At 39.7% G+C, this 20,762-nt stretch overlaps 5 protein-coding genes across 5 annotated transcripts; 3 read left to right on the top strand and 2 right to left on the bottom strand.

The window, feature by feature from the left end:
* The first annotated feature begins 75 nt into the window (after positions 1-75).
* BCR41DRAFT_349942 (1-pyrroline-5-carboxylate dehydrogenase) lies at positions 76-3,074 on the top strand. Its single transcript, XM_022023571.1, has 4 exons — positions 76-197; positions 317-424; positions 536-738; positions 1,705-3,074. The coding sequence occupies exons 1-4, from the start codon at positions 135-137 to the stop codon at positions 2,978-2,980; spliced, it is 1,650 nt and encodes a 549-aa protein (XP_021882976.1). The 5' UTR covers positions 76-134; the 3' UTR covers positions 2,981-3,074.
* A 984-nt stretch (positions 3,075-4,058) lies between these two features.
* BCR41DRAFT_420680 (hypothetical protein) lies at positions 4,059-5,662 on the bottom strand (the record flags this gene model as incomplete). Its single annotated transcript, XM_022029925.1, has 1 exon — positions 4,059-5,662. Exon 1 carries the CDS (start codon positions 5,460-5,462, stop codon positions 4,059-4,061), a length of 1,404 nt encoding a protein of 467 aa, XP_021882977.1. The 5' UTR covers positions 5,463-5,662.
* A 9,239-nt stretch (positions 5,663-14,901) lies between these two features.
* On the top strand, positions 14,902-15,662 carry BCR41DRAFT_349947 (mitochondrial ribosomal protein subunit L20-domain-containing protein). The gene has a single exon (XM_022023572.1). The coding sequence runs from the start codon at positions 15,019-15,021 to the stop codon at positions 15,583-15,585; it is 567 nt and encodes a 188-aa protein (XP_021882978.1). The 5' UTR covers positions 14,902-15,018; the 3' UTR covers positions 15,586-15,662.
* Positions 15,663-15,778: 116 nt separating this feature from the next.
* BCR41DRAFT_420682 (Dpy-30 motif-domain-containing protein) lies at positions 15,779-16,464 on the bottom strand. The gene is made up of 3 exons (XM_022029926.1): positions 16,300-16,464; positions 16,042-16,214; positions 15,779-15,946 (listed from the first exon to the last, which is right to left on the bottom strand). Exons 1-3 carry the CDS (start codon positions 16,411-16,413, stop codon positions 15,868-15,870), a joined length of 366 nt encoding a protein of 121 aa, XP_021882979.1. The 5' UTR covers positions 16,414-16,464; the 3' UTR covers positions 15,779-15,867.
* Positions 16,465-16,733: 269 nt separating this feature from the next.
* BCR41DRAFT_302912 (nuclear condensing complex subunit) lies at positions 16,734-20,161 on the top strand (the record flags this gene model as incomplete). The annotated part of the gene is made up of 11 exons (XM_022020691.1): positions 16,734-17,100; positions 17,175-17,349; positions 17,449-17,634; positions 17,755-17,949; positions 18,055-18,236; positions 18,326-18,601; positions 18,712-18,867; positions 19,022-19,209; positions 19,311-19,526; positions 19,623-19,799; positions 19,907-20,161. The coding sequence occupies 11 exons, from the start codon at positions 16,734-16,736 to the stop codon at positions 20,159-20,161; spliced, it is 2,373 nt and encodes a 790-aa protein (XP_021882980.1).
* Between the last annotated feature and the right edge of the window lie 601 nt (positions 20,162-20,762).

Raw genomic sequence — 20,762 nt, forward strand, 5'->3', positions numbered from 1 at the left:
CGCACGTGCCAGTACTAATTAGTAAATTATTAAAAAATATACATATAAATACTTCCTACTTGACGACGTTCTTTTTTTTTTTCTTCTCGTTCTTTAACTCTTCAACTTCACATTTATACCAATAATAATCGATCATGTCCGTCCCTACTGCCAACTTGGCCACTTTCAAGATCCCCGCTGTCACCAATGAGCCCATGGTAAATGGAATGGAATGAACTATATGAATAGCTTTTTTTAAAAAAATTATGTGTGCAACCGCAAATTGTTACTCTCCCACGCTAATTCCTTCCATCACATTATTTCTTTCCCATATTAGAAAACCTACTCTTCTGGCTCTGCTGAGCGCGCTGGTCTTGAAGCTGCATTGAAGGAACTCCGTGGTCAGGTTCCCCTTGACATTCCTTGCATTGTCAATGGAGAAGAGGTATGGAATATTCATGAGAACTACACGAATTGAAATTGACGAAGAGTTTGAACTTTCTTGTAATGGTTGGTTGTTTTGTCCTTCCCCCTTTTTTTTTCCTTTATAAAATAGGTCCGCACCGGAATCATTGAAAAGCAGGTCATGCCCCATGAGCACAAGACCATCGTCTGCAACTATCACAACGCTGACGAGGTCCTTGTTACCAAGGCTATCGATGGTGCTTTGGCTGCCAAGCAGGACTGGGAGAACACTCCCTTTAATGATCGCGCTGCCATCTTCTTGAAGGCGGCTGATCTTATTTCTACCAAGTATAGGTAATCTTCAACCTCTTTTTTTATTTAAAACATTTTTTTATTCTGTTTTTACGGCGTCTATTGTCAGATAGACATTCCACAAATGTTTTTTAAAAGAGGAAAACAGGGGGTCAATGGTAGGGGGTGATAGGAGTGAATGATTTGATGGTGAATTCTTCATAGCATTTAGTGCGCTTTGTCAGCATGGTATGGGTCATCACTTTCACAATTTTGTGTTCTGATTACTGAGCCCTTTGCGTGTGGGAAAAAAAAAAAAGTCTCTTGCCCTAAACTTTGCACTAATGATCAGGAACACAAAAAAAAAAAGGTGGCCCCAAGAGAATTGCCCTTTTGTCTTTGGCTTCAAAACATTTATTTCCTTTGGATTTCTTGTTTTAGTCCAACCCCTCCACCACACCATTTTCTCGAAGACATAAAAAAAGAATGCAACTTTTACTGGTAGTCATCGATTCCTATTTGAAGAGACAATAGATAGAGATGGATCTCTCTCGTTCTTTTCGTTTTTTGCTTCATAATGACAGTGAATGATGAGCTGAAGAGCTGTCACTGAGTTCTCATCAGATCACCTTGGAGCTATTCGGTCGGCCGCCCAAAAATCGTTCAATGAAGCTCAGTAGTGCCTTTTTTTATGTGTATGTGTTTCGTTGGGTTCCTTTTTCTCTTTGAACACATTTTGGCCGTTTATGCCAATGACGCCACTTTGAAATTCCGATTTTCATATCCCGTCGTCTATAGCCTATGACCCATACCCCGACCCCAAACATCGACTACTATTACTATCTTTGTCTTTCTGGCTTTTGTCCACAGCCTTTTAGCTACTAGTGACCTATACTCTTACTTTTACTCACTTTTCTGTGATAACACTATTTGCTATAAGATATACTTCACTATACTTATATTTTTCCTAACTTTAATTTCCTTTTTTGTGTTTCGCTCACGTGTGCGTGTGATGAATAAATAATATAGATACAAGATCATGGCTGCCACCATGTTGGGTCAGGGTAAGAACGCTTGGCAGGCAGAGATTGACTCTGCTGCCGAGACATGCGACTTCTTGCGCTTTGGTGTAAAGTATGCTGAGGAGCTCTATACTGTCCAGCCTCCCCAGAACTCCAATGGTACCTGGAACCGCACAGAGTACCGTCCTTTGGAGGGCTTCGTCTTCGCTGTTTCGCCCTTCAACTTCACTGCTATCGGTGCCAACTTGGTGGGTGCCCCCGTCTTGATGGGCAACGTCTGCGTCTGGAAGCCTGCCCCTGCTGCTACCTACGCTTCATACATTGTCTACCAGATCATGCGTGAGGCAGGTCTTCCCGCTGGTGTCATCCAGTTCATCCCCGGTCCCGCTCCCGAAGTCGTCGGCCAGGTCTTGAAGCACCCCGACTTTGCTGCTTTGCACTTCACCGGTTCCACTCATGTCTTCCGCAAGCTCTGGAAGGACATTGGCAACAATATTGAGAACTACAAATCCTACCCCCGTATCGTTGGTGAGACTGGAGGTAAGAACTTCCACATGGTCCACAAGACAGGCAACGTCAAGTCGGTTGTTCACAACACCATCCGCTCTGCCTTTGAGTACCAGGGCCAGAAGTGCTCTGCATGCTCCCGTGCCTACTTCCCTGACAACCTCTGGCCCGAGATCAAGGCTGGTCTTATTGAGGCTCACAAGCGCCTTCAGGTGGGCAGTGTTGAGGACTTTAAGAACTTTATGGGCCCTGTCATCAACCAGCAGTCGTTCGACAAGATCAAGGGTTACATCGATTGGGCTAAGAGTGATGCCGAGTCTGAGATCATTGCCGGCGGTTCCTACGATGACTCTGTTGGCTACTTTGTCCAGCCCACTATCATTGTTACTACCAACCCCAAGTCTCGCACCATGATGGAGGAGATCTTTGGACCTATTGTTACGATCTATGTGTATAAGGCTGATGAGTACGAGAGCACTTTGGACTTGGTTGCTAATTCTTCTGCCTATGCTTTGACTGGAGCTTTGTTCTCTCAGGATCGCTATGCTACCATCTTGGGAGCCAACAAGCTCCGCCATGCTGCTGGTAACTTTTACATCAATGACAAGTGCACAGGAGCTGTTGTTGGTCAGCAACCTTTCGGAGGTGGACGTGCTTCAGGCACGAACGATAAGGCAGGATCTGCCTCTATCTTGTCCCGCTTTGTCTCCCCACGCTCCATCAAGGAGTCCTTTGTGGACTTGGACGACTTTGTCTATCCTTCCAACTTGGCTTAAAGGAATTCAATTATTATTATTTTTTTTTGTAAAAAAAACATTTTGCATGTAACAAATTACACTCCCACTCACCCATTCAATAGTTTAAAGTTTTTTTTTTTTTTTTTTTTTTTTTTCTTTTGATAATAAAATCAAACCATCAAGAAAAAGGCTTTGACCCATTGTTTACGTTGCTTGATAAAATCAAAAACAAGGTACATGTACATGTACATTTAGTCTAAGCTGTGTTACTGGAGATGCTTTGTGCACTTTGTGCGTACAAAAGAGCTGTGCGTGTGTCTGTGTCTGTGTCCATGTTTTGGATGTGTCAGATCACACAATCAAGCTCTGTCTTTTTTTTTTTTTTGTTTTAGCTTCGTACTACCTAAAAAAAAAAGATGATGTTAAAAGAACACATGGGTGGATGCTGTGTCAATGTTTGGTGGAAAAAGGTAGAAAAAAAAAGACAAAAAAGGTACTGTATATCGATAAATATATACATTCGTCCATTGTCAAACTATTATGAAACGTATATAACTTGCTTATTGTTTCAAATGTTCTACATACCATAAAGGAGCTTTTTTATTTTATTGTTTTTCTTTGTCCGTTTTGTTTGAGATAGTTTCTCCAAGTATTTTTCAAGATTGATTTTTCAAAGCAAAGCAAAAAAAAAAAAAAAAAAAAAAAGAAGAGACTGAGCTTATTTTCGACTTTTTATTTATTACTATTATATAGATGTATTATTAATATGTAGTATGGCTATTATTATTACTATTAGTATTTCTAATTAAAGGTATGGTATTATGGCTATTATTGGTAAGAAGCTATACTATGGAAAGAATAGAGAAAAGCAAAGCAAAAGCAAAAAGAAAGAAAGAAAGAAAGAAAAGGGCAAGCAAAATATGTACAACATATTAAGAGAGCAAAGAAAAGGAGGGCGAAAAAAAAAAAAAAAAAAAAAAAGAGAGAGAGAGACAGAGAGGAAGTAGAAAAGTGGAGCAATATACACCAATAATTAAAAAAGAGGCTATGATACAAAAAGAACGATGTAAAAGCAAGATAAAACGAAGATAAAGTTTTTTTTTTTTTTTTTTTTTTTTTAGACTGCCTGGCTGAGCATGCTCAACACCACAGCAGCTTCCTCAACCTTGCGTCGCAGGCGGAACTTGCGAGCCCAAAGACGCTTACTCTTACGAGTACGTTCCTTACGGTCCTTGTCATCCTTCACGCGACCATCGGGCAGAGAATCCCATTTGCACTTGCGAGGATGCATTGTAGGGGACATATTGTGAACATTCTTCAAATGACGTCTCAAATTGCAGTTTTGGTTCTTGCTTGGCTTGAAGGCTCGGCTGCAAACAGGACACAACAACAATTGTGGGTTGGAGGAGGAGGATGTAGACGACGACGAAGGCAATAAACAAGTTGCCAAAGAATTGGAGGAAGAGTTGTTGCTGGTCAAAGAAGACGACAAGGAGGACATGGAGGTCGAAGCAGACGATGAAACACTCGAGTGACCACGATTAGATGATGTCATGTAATGATGTTGTTCCGAAGCAAAAGCAGGAGACGAAGGCTCTGGAGAAAAGACGGAGCGATCTGAGGAGATCGAGGGGGAACGGGACATCGAAGGCGAGTATTCCTCATCCATCATCATCATCATCATCGCTCGACCGGGAGTTGTAGTAGATCGTGGGCTGTTAAAGGGGCTTGAATGAATCGATCGCGTTGTTGAAACTTGAAGAGGCGTCAATGGTGCAGGCGAAAGAGGATGAACTCTAGAATCCATACTGATTGCTGAGGTTGGGGTCGTTGGTGTAGACAGATGGTGATATGAGGTGGGTCGAGAAGTAAAGTAATCAGTTGGAGGTTGTGCTGATCCATTAAAAGAGGATCGGTCTCCGCGAGCATAGTAATGATCCACATGATCATAGGCATGATCTCGAGAGGGAGAAGTAGAAGAATAGATGAAATCTCTGGGAGAAGGCAAGGCCTGATGATGATGATACTGTCTTGAAACCGTAGAAGGATGTGAACCGGTGTTGTATGAGTGAGTGTTGTTGGATTGAGGAGATGACTGATGATGGTAAGGGAGATGATGATGTTGAAGATGGGACGAGTGGGCGGTGTATCCCTTTGGCTGTGGAAGAACCGATGAGAATGGGATCGGTACTTGATGCTTCAATGGCAGAGACATCAGGGACTTGTGGGGACGTTGATGCGAAAATGAAGGGGAACGACTCATGTTGTCGCAAGGCGTGGATGGTCCAGGCGAGCATGACAGGGATCGGTCAGAGGCGGAGCTGTACTGGCTATAGAGAGACGAACTTGATCCACGCGAGGATAGCGAGGGAGTGGAGTAGGACCGGGTTTGGAAGTTCATGTTGGACGAAGACAATCTCGGAGAAGATGAGCTTGTGTGGTATTGATGGGATGTTGTTGAATATTTAGAAGAGATGTGGGAGAAGTTGGTTTGGATAGAAGGAAGATGACTGGTCGACATAAAACCTTTTATATAAAACAAAGACGGGGAAGAGGAGACAAGAGAGAAGGAGAGGCTCGGATGGACGTGTGGATTTTATATACGATAAACAGTAAAGATGAAGAGAAAGGAGAGAGGGAAAAAAGACAAGTTGGTAGACAATAAGAATGGATCGGGGGTCGTTTTTTCTTATTATTATTGTGTAATGTGGAAAGAACAATCAGCTAAAGGGGAAAAAAAAAAAAAAAAAAAAAAAAAGTCTGGCAAAGCGATGGTTTCGAGATAACGCTATAATGATGGATGTGGATTATGGATGGGTCTATTACAGGACAAAGGACAAATAACGAGAAAGCAAAAAGAAAAGAAAAGAAAAGAGTTAGTTGACCTGCTTATTATATTTCGCCCAACCCAAAGGGTAAACATCAGTACACAGCACTTTGTACGCTGTTCCTCCCTTAATCCACTACTCAATGTGCATTCTGAACACAGGGTGTGAATTCAGACAATGCAGACATTGTACACACAATGCAATGCTCAGGTTCAGTTTGTATTACCATAGAGAGCAAGGAAGGGAAAGAGATTCACAAAATGTGTCAGACAGAGAGATGTTGAAGTACCACGGGTATTTGCGAAGGATAAAAAGAATTAGATGTAGTACGATGTGATTGTGCACAGAGCGATTTGTTGCGGAGAATATTGGGGGGGCGTCACGGAGGAAAAAAAGACAAGATGAGAATTAGAGGAGGAATAGGAGCAAGAACGTGAGACGTAGACAGTCGTTCGAATAGGAGTTGAGAGGAGATAAAATGAAGAAAAGATAAAAAGAAAAAAAAAAAAAAAGGAAAGAAAAGGTAAAAAAGCAAAGGAAATCGGGGCGCTTTATAAAGGAGGAAACAGAGTAGAGAAGTACACGAAGAACTATCTTTTTCCTGCTCAGCTGTGTATGTTTTTATTTTATTATATTTAATTATTTATTTATTATCGCCAATTTTATTTGGTCACGATACCTTATATTTTTAATCTAAAAACGATGATTGAATTGTTCTGGTGGCATCTCACTACGTGACGGACTTGCAACAATACTCGTAACAAGCGAGCTAATTGGCTGCCAATACACTCGAAAGTATTCAAAAAATATAAGGTATCGCGACCAAATGAAACGGGCTATATTGTTTTTTTTTTATCTGTCTCAATGTAATATACTTACAGTAGGGCGGGACAGCGACCAAGGAAGGAAAAGAAAGGAAGGAAGGAGGGAGCAGACAGAGCGAGCAAGAAGGAGAAAAGGAGGAGGAAGAAGATGAGAAGTGCACAAACCCTCTAGCAAGGAAGAGAAGAGGAGACGGAGGGATGGCTCGAGAACGATTCAATAGAAGGAACAAGAAATAAGAGAATAGAGGAAAGGAGAAATAAGAAAGTCGATTGAATTGATTTGAATAGATTTGAATTGTAAATGTCAACATTCAATGATAATTGTAAAAAGAAAACAAATAAATAAAAAAAGGTAAAAAGGCAGATTATATTTAGAGTAAAAAAAGAATAAAAACAAACAAATGCAAGCAAAAAAAAAAAAAAAAAAAAAAAAAAAAGAAGGAGCGCGCACGCGTGCAAGAGCAGCAGTAGGGAGAGTCTAGCTAGTCGACCGGCCGAAAAAAAAAAAAAAAAAAAAAAAAGTAGAGAATGAAAAAGATGAGAGTGAGAAAAAAAAAAAAAAAAAAAAAACTAGACGTTGATGAAAAACAATGATGGAGAACAAACACAGGAGAAAAAAAAAAAAAAAAGAAAAGAAAAAGAGATAAAGAAGAAGAGACGAATAAAAAAGAGCTCTTGAAGCAATGAAAGGAAAAGGAAAGCAAAGCAAAGCAAAGGAAAGGAAAGGAAAGGAAAGAAAAATAAAGGAAAGGGAAAGGAAGGAAAGGAAAAGGAAGTAAGGACAGGCAGAAGGAGGTAGATGGGGGTAAAGGATAATGATGGTGATGATGAAGGGAGGAGTGGGGGTAGTGGGGGTTAATGAGAAGGGAATGAAGGATTGGAAGAGTGGGTGGGTAAGGACGAAGGATTAAGGATGTCAGTCAAAAACCCATTGTTCAGACAATAGTGATATTCTTACTGATATACCAATCTTTATATTTTATAAACATAATATTATCGCAATAATATATCCATGTAAAGTAATTGAGAAGAAAAACCCATTGATCCCCAGCTATATCCATCTATGGTCTATGGTCGATTTCATCCGCATTCAAAGCAAAAAAAAGAATTACACTCATTCATTCTATGATTCCTTCATTCACTCTTACTAAACCCGACTCAATTGTTTAAATAAGTGCAATTGTAAATATATATATTTTTATTCAGAAATAAATAACTAAAAGGTTTGTGCATATTCTACTGAACTAAACTCTACTGGACTGGTAGGATGAGCACGGTACACAACAAAAAAAAAAAAAAAAAAAAAAAAAAGTTGCAAGGGACGAACACAAACACGCACGGGTGGTAGGACAAAATGTCTGGGATGTGTGTTTCCTTCCCTGGGTCCATTGGGAGGGAAGCACTACAGGGACAATTCAAAAAAGGTCCAAGTGACAATCCACCGTTGATTTAAATCCTCTTTCGATTTGCTTTAGGTAACCCTGGTTGGAACAAACAATAGAGAGGATTCTGTTCAGTGGAACACACTAACAGATGCACATGTTTATGCCAATACACACAGACCCCATCCCTAAAACTTCTACCTGTATAAAAATCCCATCAATGCACATAAAAGAATCCAGGGATTACGATAAACAATATTATTTATTTTATTGTATTCAACGACCTCATTTTCAAAAGCAGTAAAACAACTCTGATGAGGAACGAACTATACCATTCCGTTGCAGTAGATCCATTGACGATACTTTTCTTTAATTCGACTATAGATCTACCAAAATCTACTCAGTCTGCAATCTATCTCCATTATCTGGACATCTACAGATTGCTTTTGTTCGAGAATGAGGTGATTCTAAATAAAAAATAAAAAAATAAAAAAATAAAAAAAAGTGATGGATTAAAGACTAAGTAACATCAATGTCATCCATCAGATCCACAGATCAGGATCAGGTTGACCTGCAACATGCGAAAACTCATGATGTGATGACTACAGCTGCCGAAAGAGAAAAGACAAAAGTAAAAACAGAGGCAGAGGCAGAGGCAAAGGCAGAGGCAGAGGCGGGGCTATTTTTTTTTAACTTTTTGACGTGCACAAAAATTTCTGTCTCTCGGAGGGATATTTTATAGATGGATTAAGCGGTAAATGATGACAAAAGAGACAGCATACTGAACACAAGCATGTGCACACACGCGCTTACACAAACACTCATTTTTTCCTTCTGAGTGAATGGTCCCACCAAAAAAAAAAAAAAAAAAAAAAAAAAAAAAGATCAAAGACAATACGAACTAATATAACATTGCTTACACATTCCTTCTGGAATGGCTCTCATGGAAAGAACACACAACTCACAGTAATTCACACACGCACGTAATACACATTATCCGAAATGCCAATAGGTCTTACCTCGCCATGACATGGAAAAAATTGACTTGGCATGGTTGTGTGATGGAATGGACGAAAACTCCTCCAATCCACGCCTTTTTTTTTTTTTTTTACGTGTCTTCATTCTTCTAGGACAGATGTTTTAGGGGAAACATAGACTACCACACCACTTCTTGTCCCCCCTCTCCCCCCTTTTTTTTATTCATTTTATTCATTCATCTTAAAGAATACTTCATTTCATGCAGAATAGCATTAACTATGTTGTATCTCTATCAAAAATGAAAACCGCGTCAGGTAAAAACGTAGGAAAGGAAATGGTGGGATAAAATAAAATAAAAATGTGGTAACTCATTGATGATGCTCTACTGAACTGTAATAGATTCGGGTCATGATCCTTTTTTCCCTGGGAGTTGCTTTTGTGGTAGCCCAGAGTCTATATCTCTGAAATATTTCCAACACATGGGAAGAAAAAGAATAAACCTACATCAGCACGCGAAACAATGTTCCCAGCAATCAGGGACAGGACAGTTCATTCCCAGGCGTCAGATTCAAAAAGAAAGAAACAATGGGGAGGGAACGATAAAAGAGGCGAGAAATTCGAATCTCGAGTCCGATAGGGTTACTAGGCACAAGGGATTCGATTTTTTGTTCTTGTTCGAGTCTGGATGTGACGGAATTCAGTTAGGGTGTGAACATCTGTGGAATGCCACGCTATTGGCGTGCCTCGCCTCGTTTAATCCCACAAATACATCCCATTTGGTACTTTCCTCCTAGAATTTTTTTCCCTTTCTTCCTTTCTATCTTTCTTTTCCTTCACACGTTACTGCTGAAAGAATAAAGCGTTATGACTCGTTGGGGAAAAACATCTAAAAATTGCTACATGTACCCAGCTTTCTGCAGAATAGAACCAAGAAAGAAGAATGGGGGGGGGGGGGTTGTACTTTTGGGAAGAATGAACCAAATACATGTACGTCCAGAATAAATGCATTTTTTTTTTTCTGTAGCTGAGCCCTAAACTGAGGTTGATAGAAAAAAAACTATACATATAGGATTCCTTTTGTTTTTGCCAGTTAAAGGCATAATAACAGGGGATCGTCCCTTCACGTTTCAGGAGAACAACAGTGCATTTATAATTTATACTCTGAATGATTGTAGCGACCTTTTTTTTTATTTTTTTTTATTTTTTTATTTTTTTTTAGTATATGTGAATAACCGTAATTGAACAATTATTCGAATGTACCGTTCATGTACCGCAGTCCATGGCCCAGGCTCACTAAGATTCAGGGGCAAGTAGGGAAATAATGGCTGCAAGAAGTAAAGACTGACTGACTGACAGGCTGTACTTGTAGGCTGAGTGCAAAGGCTTGGGTTGCAGCAGTATGGGCGAGGTAAGGATGTGGGGAGGGGGAGGGGGGGAGAAAGTGAAGGAAAGGGAGAGGAGGGGAAGAAGGGATTGGGGGATGAGCAGAGTGACTGAAAGAGAGCAGGGTACCCAAGAAAGAAAGATGGGGGAGAAAGGGGGGAAGGAGCATCCACGGCTGCATTAACAGGACAACAAACGGAGCATTGGCCAGTTCACCTTCTTGGAAAATGACCCGTTGTTTCTCTTTGAGCTCTCAGCAAGAGGTTGGTGATGGTGATTCCTCCTTTCCCTTCTCTACTCTTTTGACACTGTCATGGATATTGGATGATGATGCTCATTACCGTTGTAGGAAGAGCGCTACCACATTGATTTCTACATTTGACGTTGGATCGGCCAAGTGTGCGATCCAAACAGATTCAACACTGAATAAATGAGATTGGACGTAATTCAAGAACATATTGCTTAATATGACTAGCAATATAGCATTATAACACAGTGGTAAATTGCACATTCTTTGTTCAATGCATCGAATAGTATAAATATATTTGGTCCATTCAGACACGTTAATCAAGGTGGATCATGCAAACTACGATGCATACTTCTTTGATGTCCGTTGGCTAGGGTTGATTGCGCATGTCTGTCTGTTGTCTCTCCCTCTCCGCTTTTTTTTTTTTTTTTTTTTTTTTTTTCTGTTGGATCGGTATGTGTAAACTTATATCCCAGACAAGATCCCGCAACAATGCAACGTTGGAGTTTTTTTGTGATGCATGGATGCGTCTCTTCTTTCACTTCTTCCAATCATTTTTTTGCATGGCTTTCTCCTTGAGTTTATGACCCAGTCCAAATTAGTTATACTATCTCTTTCTTTTGGAGAACAAGCACATAATGCTCGCAAAAATAGAATATGTAGAATATGCCGAGAATCTCTCTCGAATAAAAAAAAAGGTTAAAGTGCTGGATAGTGTCCGTTTGTTGAGAGTTCTTCAGCTGCCTAGAAATCGATAGGGTGTCCACGCATTGAACCAGCTTAGCACTTACGACCCGTAACCATTGCTATAGCGTCGCATGCTGCCTTGCCCCTAGTTCCCACCTGTCTTCCCCTTGATTCAAGGCATACTTCGAGCGAGCATTAAAATGATTATTGCATGTATTATAGTTTGCTATCCTCTATTGGAATACTCTTTTTTCATTCGCTTCTTTGATACTTCAATAACCCCCCTCCCTCCCTCCTTTTTTTTTTTTTTTTTTTTTTTTTTTTTGTTATTACCGACCTTTCTGTTTGGTCTGTGGAACAAATCGAACGAACTAGAGTGTTTCAAAATGTATGGGGCCAGCTTGTAGCTGCAAGTCCTATGCTTACCAGAATGGCAGTATTTTCACGTTTGTACCCCATATCTCTGTCTTCTGCATCACTTCTCTCCCCTCTCCTCCCTCCCCTTTTTTTCGTTTTACGTGGAAGCGAACTGTGCATGGATGAAGACATACTCAAAGCAATAGAGTGACAATTGATGCACAGATGTGATCATTGCGTTTGCCTCGGGTACACAAAGACCAATATTCGACCCTGTTTGCCGAACTTTTTTTTTTTACTAACCCTTGTACAGTTAGTGTAGTACAAATGTACATCAGCACATGTTCAAAATGTTAATCGCCGATATATTTTTGTTGTCTGTGTTGTGTTGCGTAGACTAGGAATCACCCGCCGCAAATAAAATAAAATACTCGCTTATGTTAGGTTTACTCCGCTGCAGTCGCAAAAAAAGAATATGCACGAATGCGCGCGCTTTTTATTTTTTTTTCTCTTGATAGTAAGTGGTTGAAGTGGTTACTTTGTAACAGTGGCTGTTAGTGGCGGTGGGATCTTGATTGGTGATTTCTTGCTCTCTCTTTTCGTTACTGCTCTCAGCCAGAGGGGTATGTTTCTACTGCAAGGTATGCAACATCCATCCACCTTATCCTATCATGCAAACAAACAAACAAGCATAGGAAAAAAAAGAAAAAAAAAGAGCAGAGCATTAAAGAAAGACCAAACAAAATGCACTCTTGAGTTGTAAAAAAAAAAAGAGGTATAGTAAAGAGTAAACTGTGAGCTATATCTGTCCAGTGGTCCTTCAGTTGTACTCCAAATCACAGATTATGCTGATTACTTCAAACACGTCAACTGTAACTGTGTAGTACAACAAGGAAAGAAAAAAAGACTAGAATCTTTTTTTTTTTTGGAGTGAATGTTTAACATTTGACGCGACTTATAGTCTGTACTCTATGCGTTGAAGATCCCAAAGGTTATAAAATATTCATCATATTGTATCAACAACTAAACAACAACAACAGCGACATGTTGCATTAGCAGGGTTATAAAAACATGCGGTACACGCAACAAATACTCTAATTGATATCTTCATGTACAAAAAGACTTTAATCCAATTTGCCCTCTTTTTCTTCCTGTACCTCTTCTACCTTTCATCCCTGAAAGCCGAGTGCCTGGTCTCCGAAGCAGAGAAAAAAATAAACAATATAATCTTTCATACATTTAGAATGAACTCCTCTTTACTTTATTTCTTTGTTCCCCTGCTTTGGAAGGCCCCCTTTAAGGCATACAGTGCTTGACATGATAAAACAGCAACGGTTACAGAAATACCAGTTGCACCAATCGGAACGGCAATAGCAATAATAATAGAAATAACAACAATAAATAAATAAAATATATGCCTATGGTGAAAGTTAGCATATATCGTGCCTAGCTTGCAATGTTGGCGTTACCTCTTGCTCTTTTTAATATCCTTCACCCTTCAAAAAAAAAAAAAAAAAAAAAACCTCACTTTCGTCTGCATGGCACGAACCATGCAATTGGGGCAGCTGGGAAACGTAAGGGGAGAGGAGAAGGAAGAAGTGTGGGGGAAAAAACCGTTGCTCAAATTCATTGATAGCTGCATTTGAGCGTCAATACCTACCTGGTTGTATATGTTTTAATGCGAACTCCTTGTTGGATACGTTGCATGCTAATGGTTTATTTTCAAATCGATGTTTGCTCTTTTTTTTTTTTTTTTTTTTTTTTTTACCTCTAGACAGGTGTCACCCTATCTTTCATTCTCTATGCATGCCTAGATGCCTTTGCTTGGTCATATCATTTTGTTACTGTTGTTATATATTATTGTTGGGGGCCACATATAGGCTGCCTAAACAGACTAAAGTGGATTGAACGTTAAAGACAAGGGCAAAGACAAAAAAAAGGGTGCCGAAGGTTGGTCTGGACCCCAATAGCTCTTGACCGTTACTAACAAATAAATAAAATCTGGAATGCCAACGGTTCGTTCTCTATCGTATCCTGATTTAATTAGGTTCGGTATCAAGGGGAGAGACAATACAATAACGGCAAAAAAAAGAATCATTAATATCACGAGTTGAATAAAAAGCTCATTAGCATAAACAAAAGCGACTTGTTAAGCAACCTAGTCCAACTTGTAATAAGAGGTTATTACGTTAAGCGCTTGAGCGTTCATCTTGTCTTGAGCCCTAAGCTCGACTTTAGATGACTTTGATTTTGAACCATTCCCAAAGAGAATCCCCCCTCCTCTCTCTCGTTGTCCTTCTTTTTTCGCCCATTATTGTTTTTGCCTATTGTTTTCAATCAATGAAAATATGAAACTCAGGGATATGCTAATTCCCAATTTGGTAGTTAATCAACGTGGAATCCCCTTTTGTTGTTATTGTTGTCTTTCCTCCTTCAATCGGATGCTTTTCTCTATAGAGTCTAATCCATTAATCCTTTCATGATAGCGCGACCAAGGCTTCTTTTCTGTATTATATTTATGTCAGAAACACTACTTTGAGCTCGAAAGCCCCCTATCAATCTTCCTTCCATATCTGGTGAAGTTGAAAAAACTCTGCATTGAGAGACTCCTTGTATTGAAAGAAACGTGCATAAATAATAGAAGAGTGTCTATACAGGAACATAAGGCTTTAATATCTGAGTTTGGGCAGCTTAGCAGACCCCTCCTTAACTTACGGAATAGATAATAACAGCAATTTCTTCCGCTTGATTACAGAATTCCCTTCCATATAAAACATTTAGTCTCTATTTCACTGTTGGAAATGTCATTAAACAGTAATAGCATTTGACTATAGGGAGACATCCACAAAGTAGCCAGGAAAGGAAAGGTTTTATATATTATCAAATTCGCAGAGGAGATGCGGAATTCTAGACAGTTTGGCCATCTGTTTGAGTAACCTTTATGTAGATACTTCAAGTCTTTATTTGAGTGAGATTCACAGGTCATTGTCAATAGTTCATTTGTAATAAAAAGCACTATTAGGATTAGAGACAGACTACTGGAGACGATGGAATGGGATAACAGGGGAAGACGAATAACACCAGCGGTACTGCTTATTTCTCACTCAGGGAATATGCCTAAGGCTAATCATCAGGCTTTTTGCTGTATTGCAATATATGCTGCGCAATTTTTCAGCCAATCAAAAGATTTGAGCTGAAAATGTACTTCTCAAAGAGTAAGCCACTCTGTAAACAACCCCAATTCTAGTGCGATCATTCCCTGGCTTGACTCAACCATTAACCTACTCTCAGTTTCCGTAATTTCAGGAAAATCTGACAAACCAGCGGGATTAAATCCACAATATCGTGATTTTGCTGTATTTTCCTAGTAGTCGACATAATACATTAAACAATGTTTAAGCCAACAATTACTCAGTCTGTACCAGCTTTGGCTCGTGGATACGGCACAAATGTCACACGCACACTCTTTCCTCGTCACTACCGTCTTCGTCACAAAGTCAATAGTGAGGCCGATGCAACGCCTCTCAAGGACGGTTCATTGTTTATTCGTCGCCCTACAGCCGGACCTACAACTTCGATTCTCTCTTCTACAAATCCTTCTCCTGCTTCGGTCTCCTCAAGGACACCAGGCTCCGCCACATCAACACCTTTGACACATCCAGACTTGCCACCTGCTTTGAATGCTGATAAGGCTGCAGCTCGTCCTGAATTCGCCACATTAACAGAGGAGCAGATTGCAGAGATGCGTGCACTTCGATTGGAGGACCCCACCAAATATACACGATCATACTTGGCAAAAAAATACAATGTCAGTGATCTGTTTGTCAAATGCTATGTTCCTGCATCAAAAGAAGTTCAGGTTGCAAGGATCAAGGCTCAACAGCGCGCGTTTAGGAACAAAGGGTGGAAGGCACAGGAAATCATTATCCAGAGACAGAAGCGCCGTGAGTTGTGGTAGAATAGGTTCAGAAAAAAAAAAAAGGATAGGGTATTGGAATTTTATAGAGATCAATCGGGGATGCATATGGACCAGTGGAATTTGGGTAAACGATTACAATAAAATAAAGGCATCTATATACTGTAGTTTTTTAGGTGTGAGGTGATCAAGTGCGATATATTTATATGTATATATTTATATATTTATTGATCTAGACAATTAGCTGGTCAAAGAAGATGATGTTAATTGCCAATCAGTATTATTTACATGAGATGGACTAGGGCCAAAGAAATGGAGGGATTATTACGGCCCTGGAGAGCGACCAACAGTATCGCTGTGATTCAAGAGATAATGTCCAAGATACTCTAATGGATTTTGTGGCCTACAAAAAAAAAGAGACTGTTAGTGATATTGACATGTAAATTCGATCTGCATTAGTCCTCTTGAAAACCAAACCATGTTTTTCTCCACTTTTACCGTTCTTTTGCGAGTTGTTTCATTCCTTCCAGTAGCACAGGTAGTACTGTTTGATCCAGGTACGACCTAATAGGCATTTCTACTAGTTCAGCCTTTGATAATCCTGCTAAGGGGTTCGAGATCCCAGTTGCGGAGGAAGCAGTAGATCCTTCACGATCTGCGTTTAAGATCTCCTGTTTAAAAAAAGAAAAATTAGGAGTTGAACTTCTTTTTTTTTGAAATAGGATGGATGATGTAAAAAAGACAAATTCACTTTACACCAATGCTTTTGACAGGGCCGCGTTGCGATTCCACCTTAACGCTCCTCTCTCGTTCCTGCAATGCGGGTGAATGTCTAGCATCGTGTACTGGTGTGGATCGATCCGATTCCATGGTTGACGAAGGATGAAGACGATGCAAAAATAAACGCTCGAGAAGTTTAAATTATGTTGAAGAACACGGTTCAGTGTAACAAAGAATAGCTTTTTTTGGAAGTGGCTTTGCCACCAAAATTGAGACTGCACAGATGCACGCGTTTAAACAGGCGTTCCTGACTTTTTTTTTTTTTTTTTTTTTTTTTTTTTCGGTTGGGACATTCAATCAAACTCAAACATTCCATGGCTCGGCAAAGGAAGCAGACTGCCACCGAGGCAAGCAATGATGACAATAATGATGGCAACGACAACAATAATGTCACTTCTACGGCTCATACAATGACAATAACCACTCCCGCAACTTCAAGCTCAAGCACAAACACAAGCGCAACTACAGTAACAACCACACAAAAAAAATCATTAGCCAAATCCAAAAAGGGAAATGCGATCGAGACTCTGCGTACAGTAGTTCCTTCCATCTTCCAAGAGTCACAAAAGACTTCAGCTAACCATCGCAAGAATGCCGTCATGTTGAGAAAGATTCAGGAGCAATGTGCAGAGATCGCTGCAGAAAAAGGGGAGGAAGCTTTCAACAAAGAATTTATTCGAAATCTGAATGTCGTATTGGCTATTAAAAAAAGAGAGCCTGCAGCTGACCGAGTTATTCAATTTGTGTCATCATTCATTCTGTGCACACGGGAGAAGGGTAAGGCGAAAGCTTAGTTTTTTTTTTTTTTTTTTTTTTTAACTATTGCTTACCGTAATTTATATCTCTACTAGACATGGCAGCGGAGGCAGCAAACGAAGATGAAGAAGGAGCAGAAGGAATCTCGTCACGATTTGTTGAGTATCTGATGCATCATTTGTTGAAAGGAGTCAGAGTTAAGGAAAAGCTAGTACGCCTACGATCATGTCAGTTGATTGCATTAAGTATTAACTCGCTAGGCGCTATTGAGTAAGCAGGAACTTTTTTTCTTTCCCCATGGGTTATTTAATCATACCTCTTCTATAAGCTAACCTTTTTTTTTTTTTTTTTTTTTTTTTTTCTCATTAGTGATGATCTTTATACTCAACTGAAGGAGAGTCTCATGGAGCGAATCAGGGACAAGGAAGCTGCTGTTCGCGTCCAGGCAGTATTTGCATTGTCAAAACTTCAGACGGCTGAAGAAGACACTGAAGGTGGCGACGGAGAAAATGTTGTTCAGAAACTTTTAGACTTGATGCAACATGATCCTAGCGCGTACGTTTTTTTTTTTTTTTTTTTTTTTTTTTTTTTTCACAAACAGGCTTTGCATCCACATTTGGTCATAAACCTATTTCGCACTAAGCCCGGCTTTTCCCCTTGCCATTCCTACAATAGTGAGGTTCGTCGGTCAGCACTCTTCAATGTTGAACATACCAGAGCCACACTGCCCTCTATTCTTGAGAGGGCTAGAGACACAGATGCATATAACAGGAGAGGCTTGTTTACGAAACCAATGGATGAACTTTCGGATTTTCGTGTGTTATCGATTGACGATAGGGAGAGATTGCTTCGCTATGGGCTGTCAGACAGGTGGGTATCCTATTGCAGTGATTTGTAATATACAGCATGCCAAATCAAATCTCAAAATTTAAGCTTTGGCCTTTATTTTTCATTTTTCGCTTTCTATTGAGGCAGAGACGAGAATGTTAGGAAAGCCTGCACCAAAATGTTATCCACCAAATGGATTCAACAGGCTGATAATAACCTTATCGAGTTTCTGGAACGTTTGGATGTGATGAGTAGCGAAATCGCTGATGAAGTATTGAAGGCATTTTTTGATTACCGTGCGGATATTCTCGGGAGTCTGGTATTCAATGGTTAGTAACGAAGCGATGAGGCAGGCCCAAATATAGTTGGTTTAATATTCTTTTGAAGTATGAACCAAAAGCTGATATAATTGCTATAGACGTCTTTTGGTTGAATCTGACAGTTGAAAGTGCGTTCTTGGTGAGAGCATTCGCAGAGTTTTGTCGCAGTAAGGATGATGATATCCAGTTTGAAAGAGCAGTGCCAGAGGTCACTCGACATGCATATTACATTCAGCGATATAGCAATCAAATGCAGAAGGCTGATGAAGATAACCGCCCTGAGGCTGAATTCATCGTAACGCAGCTGCTAATGATCGCCAAACTTTTGGACTATGCAGACGAAAATGGACGCCGTAAAATGTTTAATTTGCTTCGTAAGTTTATGAGGAAGAACACAGATATTAAAAAGATAAAAAGGAAAAAAAAAAAATTGTTCACTGATAGTAAGCGTGCTGAAAGCCTTTTTCATCTTCCTCATTTCTAGGTGAGATGTTGATGTTAGATGATATCCCTGATAATCATTTGGATTGCATTTTGGAGACCATGGGGAAAATTTCATTGAATGAAAAGGATTTTACTCGTATTGTCATTGAAATTATCTCTGACATCAGAGCTGGAATTGATGAACAAGAATATCTTCGTAATCCAGAGAAGTCCGACGTAAGTATCGATTATACGAGACATATAGAAATTGGTGATTTGGTGATTCAGTCGATGTTATGTTCTGATCAAGTCCCTTCATTTTTTTTTTTTTTTTTTTTTTTTGTGCCTTTAGGACGATGAAGATTCGCTAGATGAGCAGACAATGGATTTGACAAATACACCACGTAAACGTAAACGCAGCATTGCAGACAAATCTCCGAGGAGAAGACCCTCAATTGGCACTGAAGAAATTGGTCAAAGCGCAAGTGAGATTGATGCGATGTTGATTAGGATTCGTTGTCTGACTATCACTAAATTTATGCTGACTCGGAGTACTGAGGTAACTGAAGCGGTCTTGTGATACTATTTTTTTAATCTCGGGGAGTACAGCAGTTGACTTGTCTCTTTCTCACTGTTTATTTTTATTTTGTATTAACTTAGGCATTGAAAGAAAACTCGTATATGTATGGTCTCTTGAACGAATTGGTCATTCCAGCACTCGGAAGGCAAGAAGAGGTGATGCAGGAGCTTGGTCTTCATTGCCTAGGATTGATTTGCATGTTGGATCAGAATCTTGCTCAAAGTAATATGGAGTTGTTCTTGACATGCATTTTCGCCGAAAACGCAAGCATCCAACTCCAGATTCTTTCGCTCAAGGTAATACCAGACTGTGAAAACTTGATCGTAAGCGTCAAGCTTTTCTTGTTTAAATTTTATTAAACTGCATGATCATAAATGACCAATATTATATAGATTGTATTTGACTTGATCTTGACATTCGGTATGACTGCTATGTCAAGTCAAATCTCTGAAGAAAGGATTATACAAGACTTGGCCAAAAGTCTTGAAGGCCCCGGAGATGAACTACAAGCTGTAGCAGTAGAAGGGATAGCCAAGCTCATGTTGACCAAGCTATTGAAGAACGCTAAGGTATACATTATAGAATTCTATCATGTACCAGTTTTCCTGACAATTCGATCGTCCGTCTAACTTGCTGTAAAACTTCTATCTCCTTTTTCAACATTGCTCTACTGTAGATCTTGAGACAGTTGATCATTCTGTACTTTGATCCCCAAACAACCAACAATAACCACCTGAGACAATGCCTAAACTACTTTTTACAAGTCTATTTCCATTCGTCGCATGACAACCAAGTGACTCTTAGTCAAATCTTCGTTCCTATCATTATTCAGCTTATTCAGATGCGACAGGATAAGGGTGACATGCCATCACCAACCGTGATGGCACAACAAATTCTTGAATGGTGTGAACCACGTCGAGTACTTGGGTAAAGGCATTTTCCTGTCTAATTTCTCCAATAGCTTTGTCGGGTATAGACCTGACAAACATGGTTTACGACGATTGCTAAATTCTACTTGTTGCGCAACATAACTTTTCTTAGAGCGGACAAGGAAAATGAAGGTGCATTTGCTCAAAGTAATATTGATTTTGGTTTACAGGCTGATATAGCCATCGAAGTAGTTAAGGCTATGTTCACAGAACCGGCAGGTAATCCTTTTTTGTATGATCTCGGTAGCCTTGATAGTTTTGACAAGTACGGGCGGCAAGTTACATTTTGGTACTGACGTTTCTTAATTCCATATCTTTGATAACTTATAGCTGTACGGAAGCACCTACCAGTCATCCTGTACAGGTGTCGACTGGATGGCGACGCAGGTGAGATTCGATTGAAAAAACTGACTCTTCTTATAGGCAACCTCAACGCAGTAAGTGACTCGAAATCGTATGCATGTTCAGTTAATCAGTACACGAAAATGGTGAGAAATACTAAAGAGTTAACGTTAACATGATAAATAACTATAGAAACGTCCCATAAATGAGCGGTTAAGCAAGAAGTACCTAGTTTCAGTTGAGAAAAGCATCTTGAAAATG

Source organism: Lobosporangium transversale, assembly GCF_002105155.1.
Source record: "Lobosporangium transversale strain NRRL 3116 chromosome Unknown BCR41scaffold_11, whole genome shotgun sequence".
NCBI classification, from domain to species: Eukaryota; Fungi; Mortierellomycota; class Mortierellomycetes; order Mortierellales; family Mortierellaceae; genus Lobosporangium; species Lobosporangium transversale.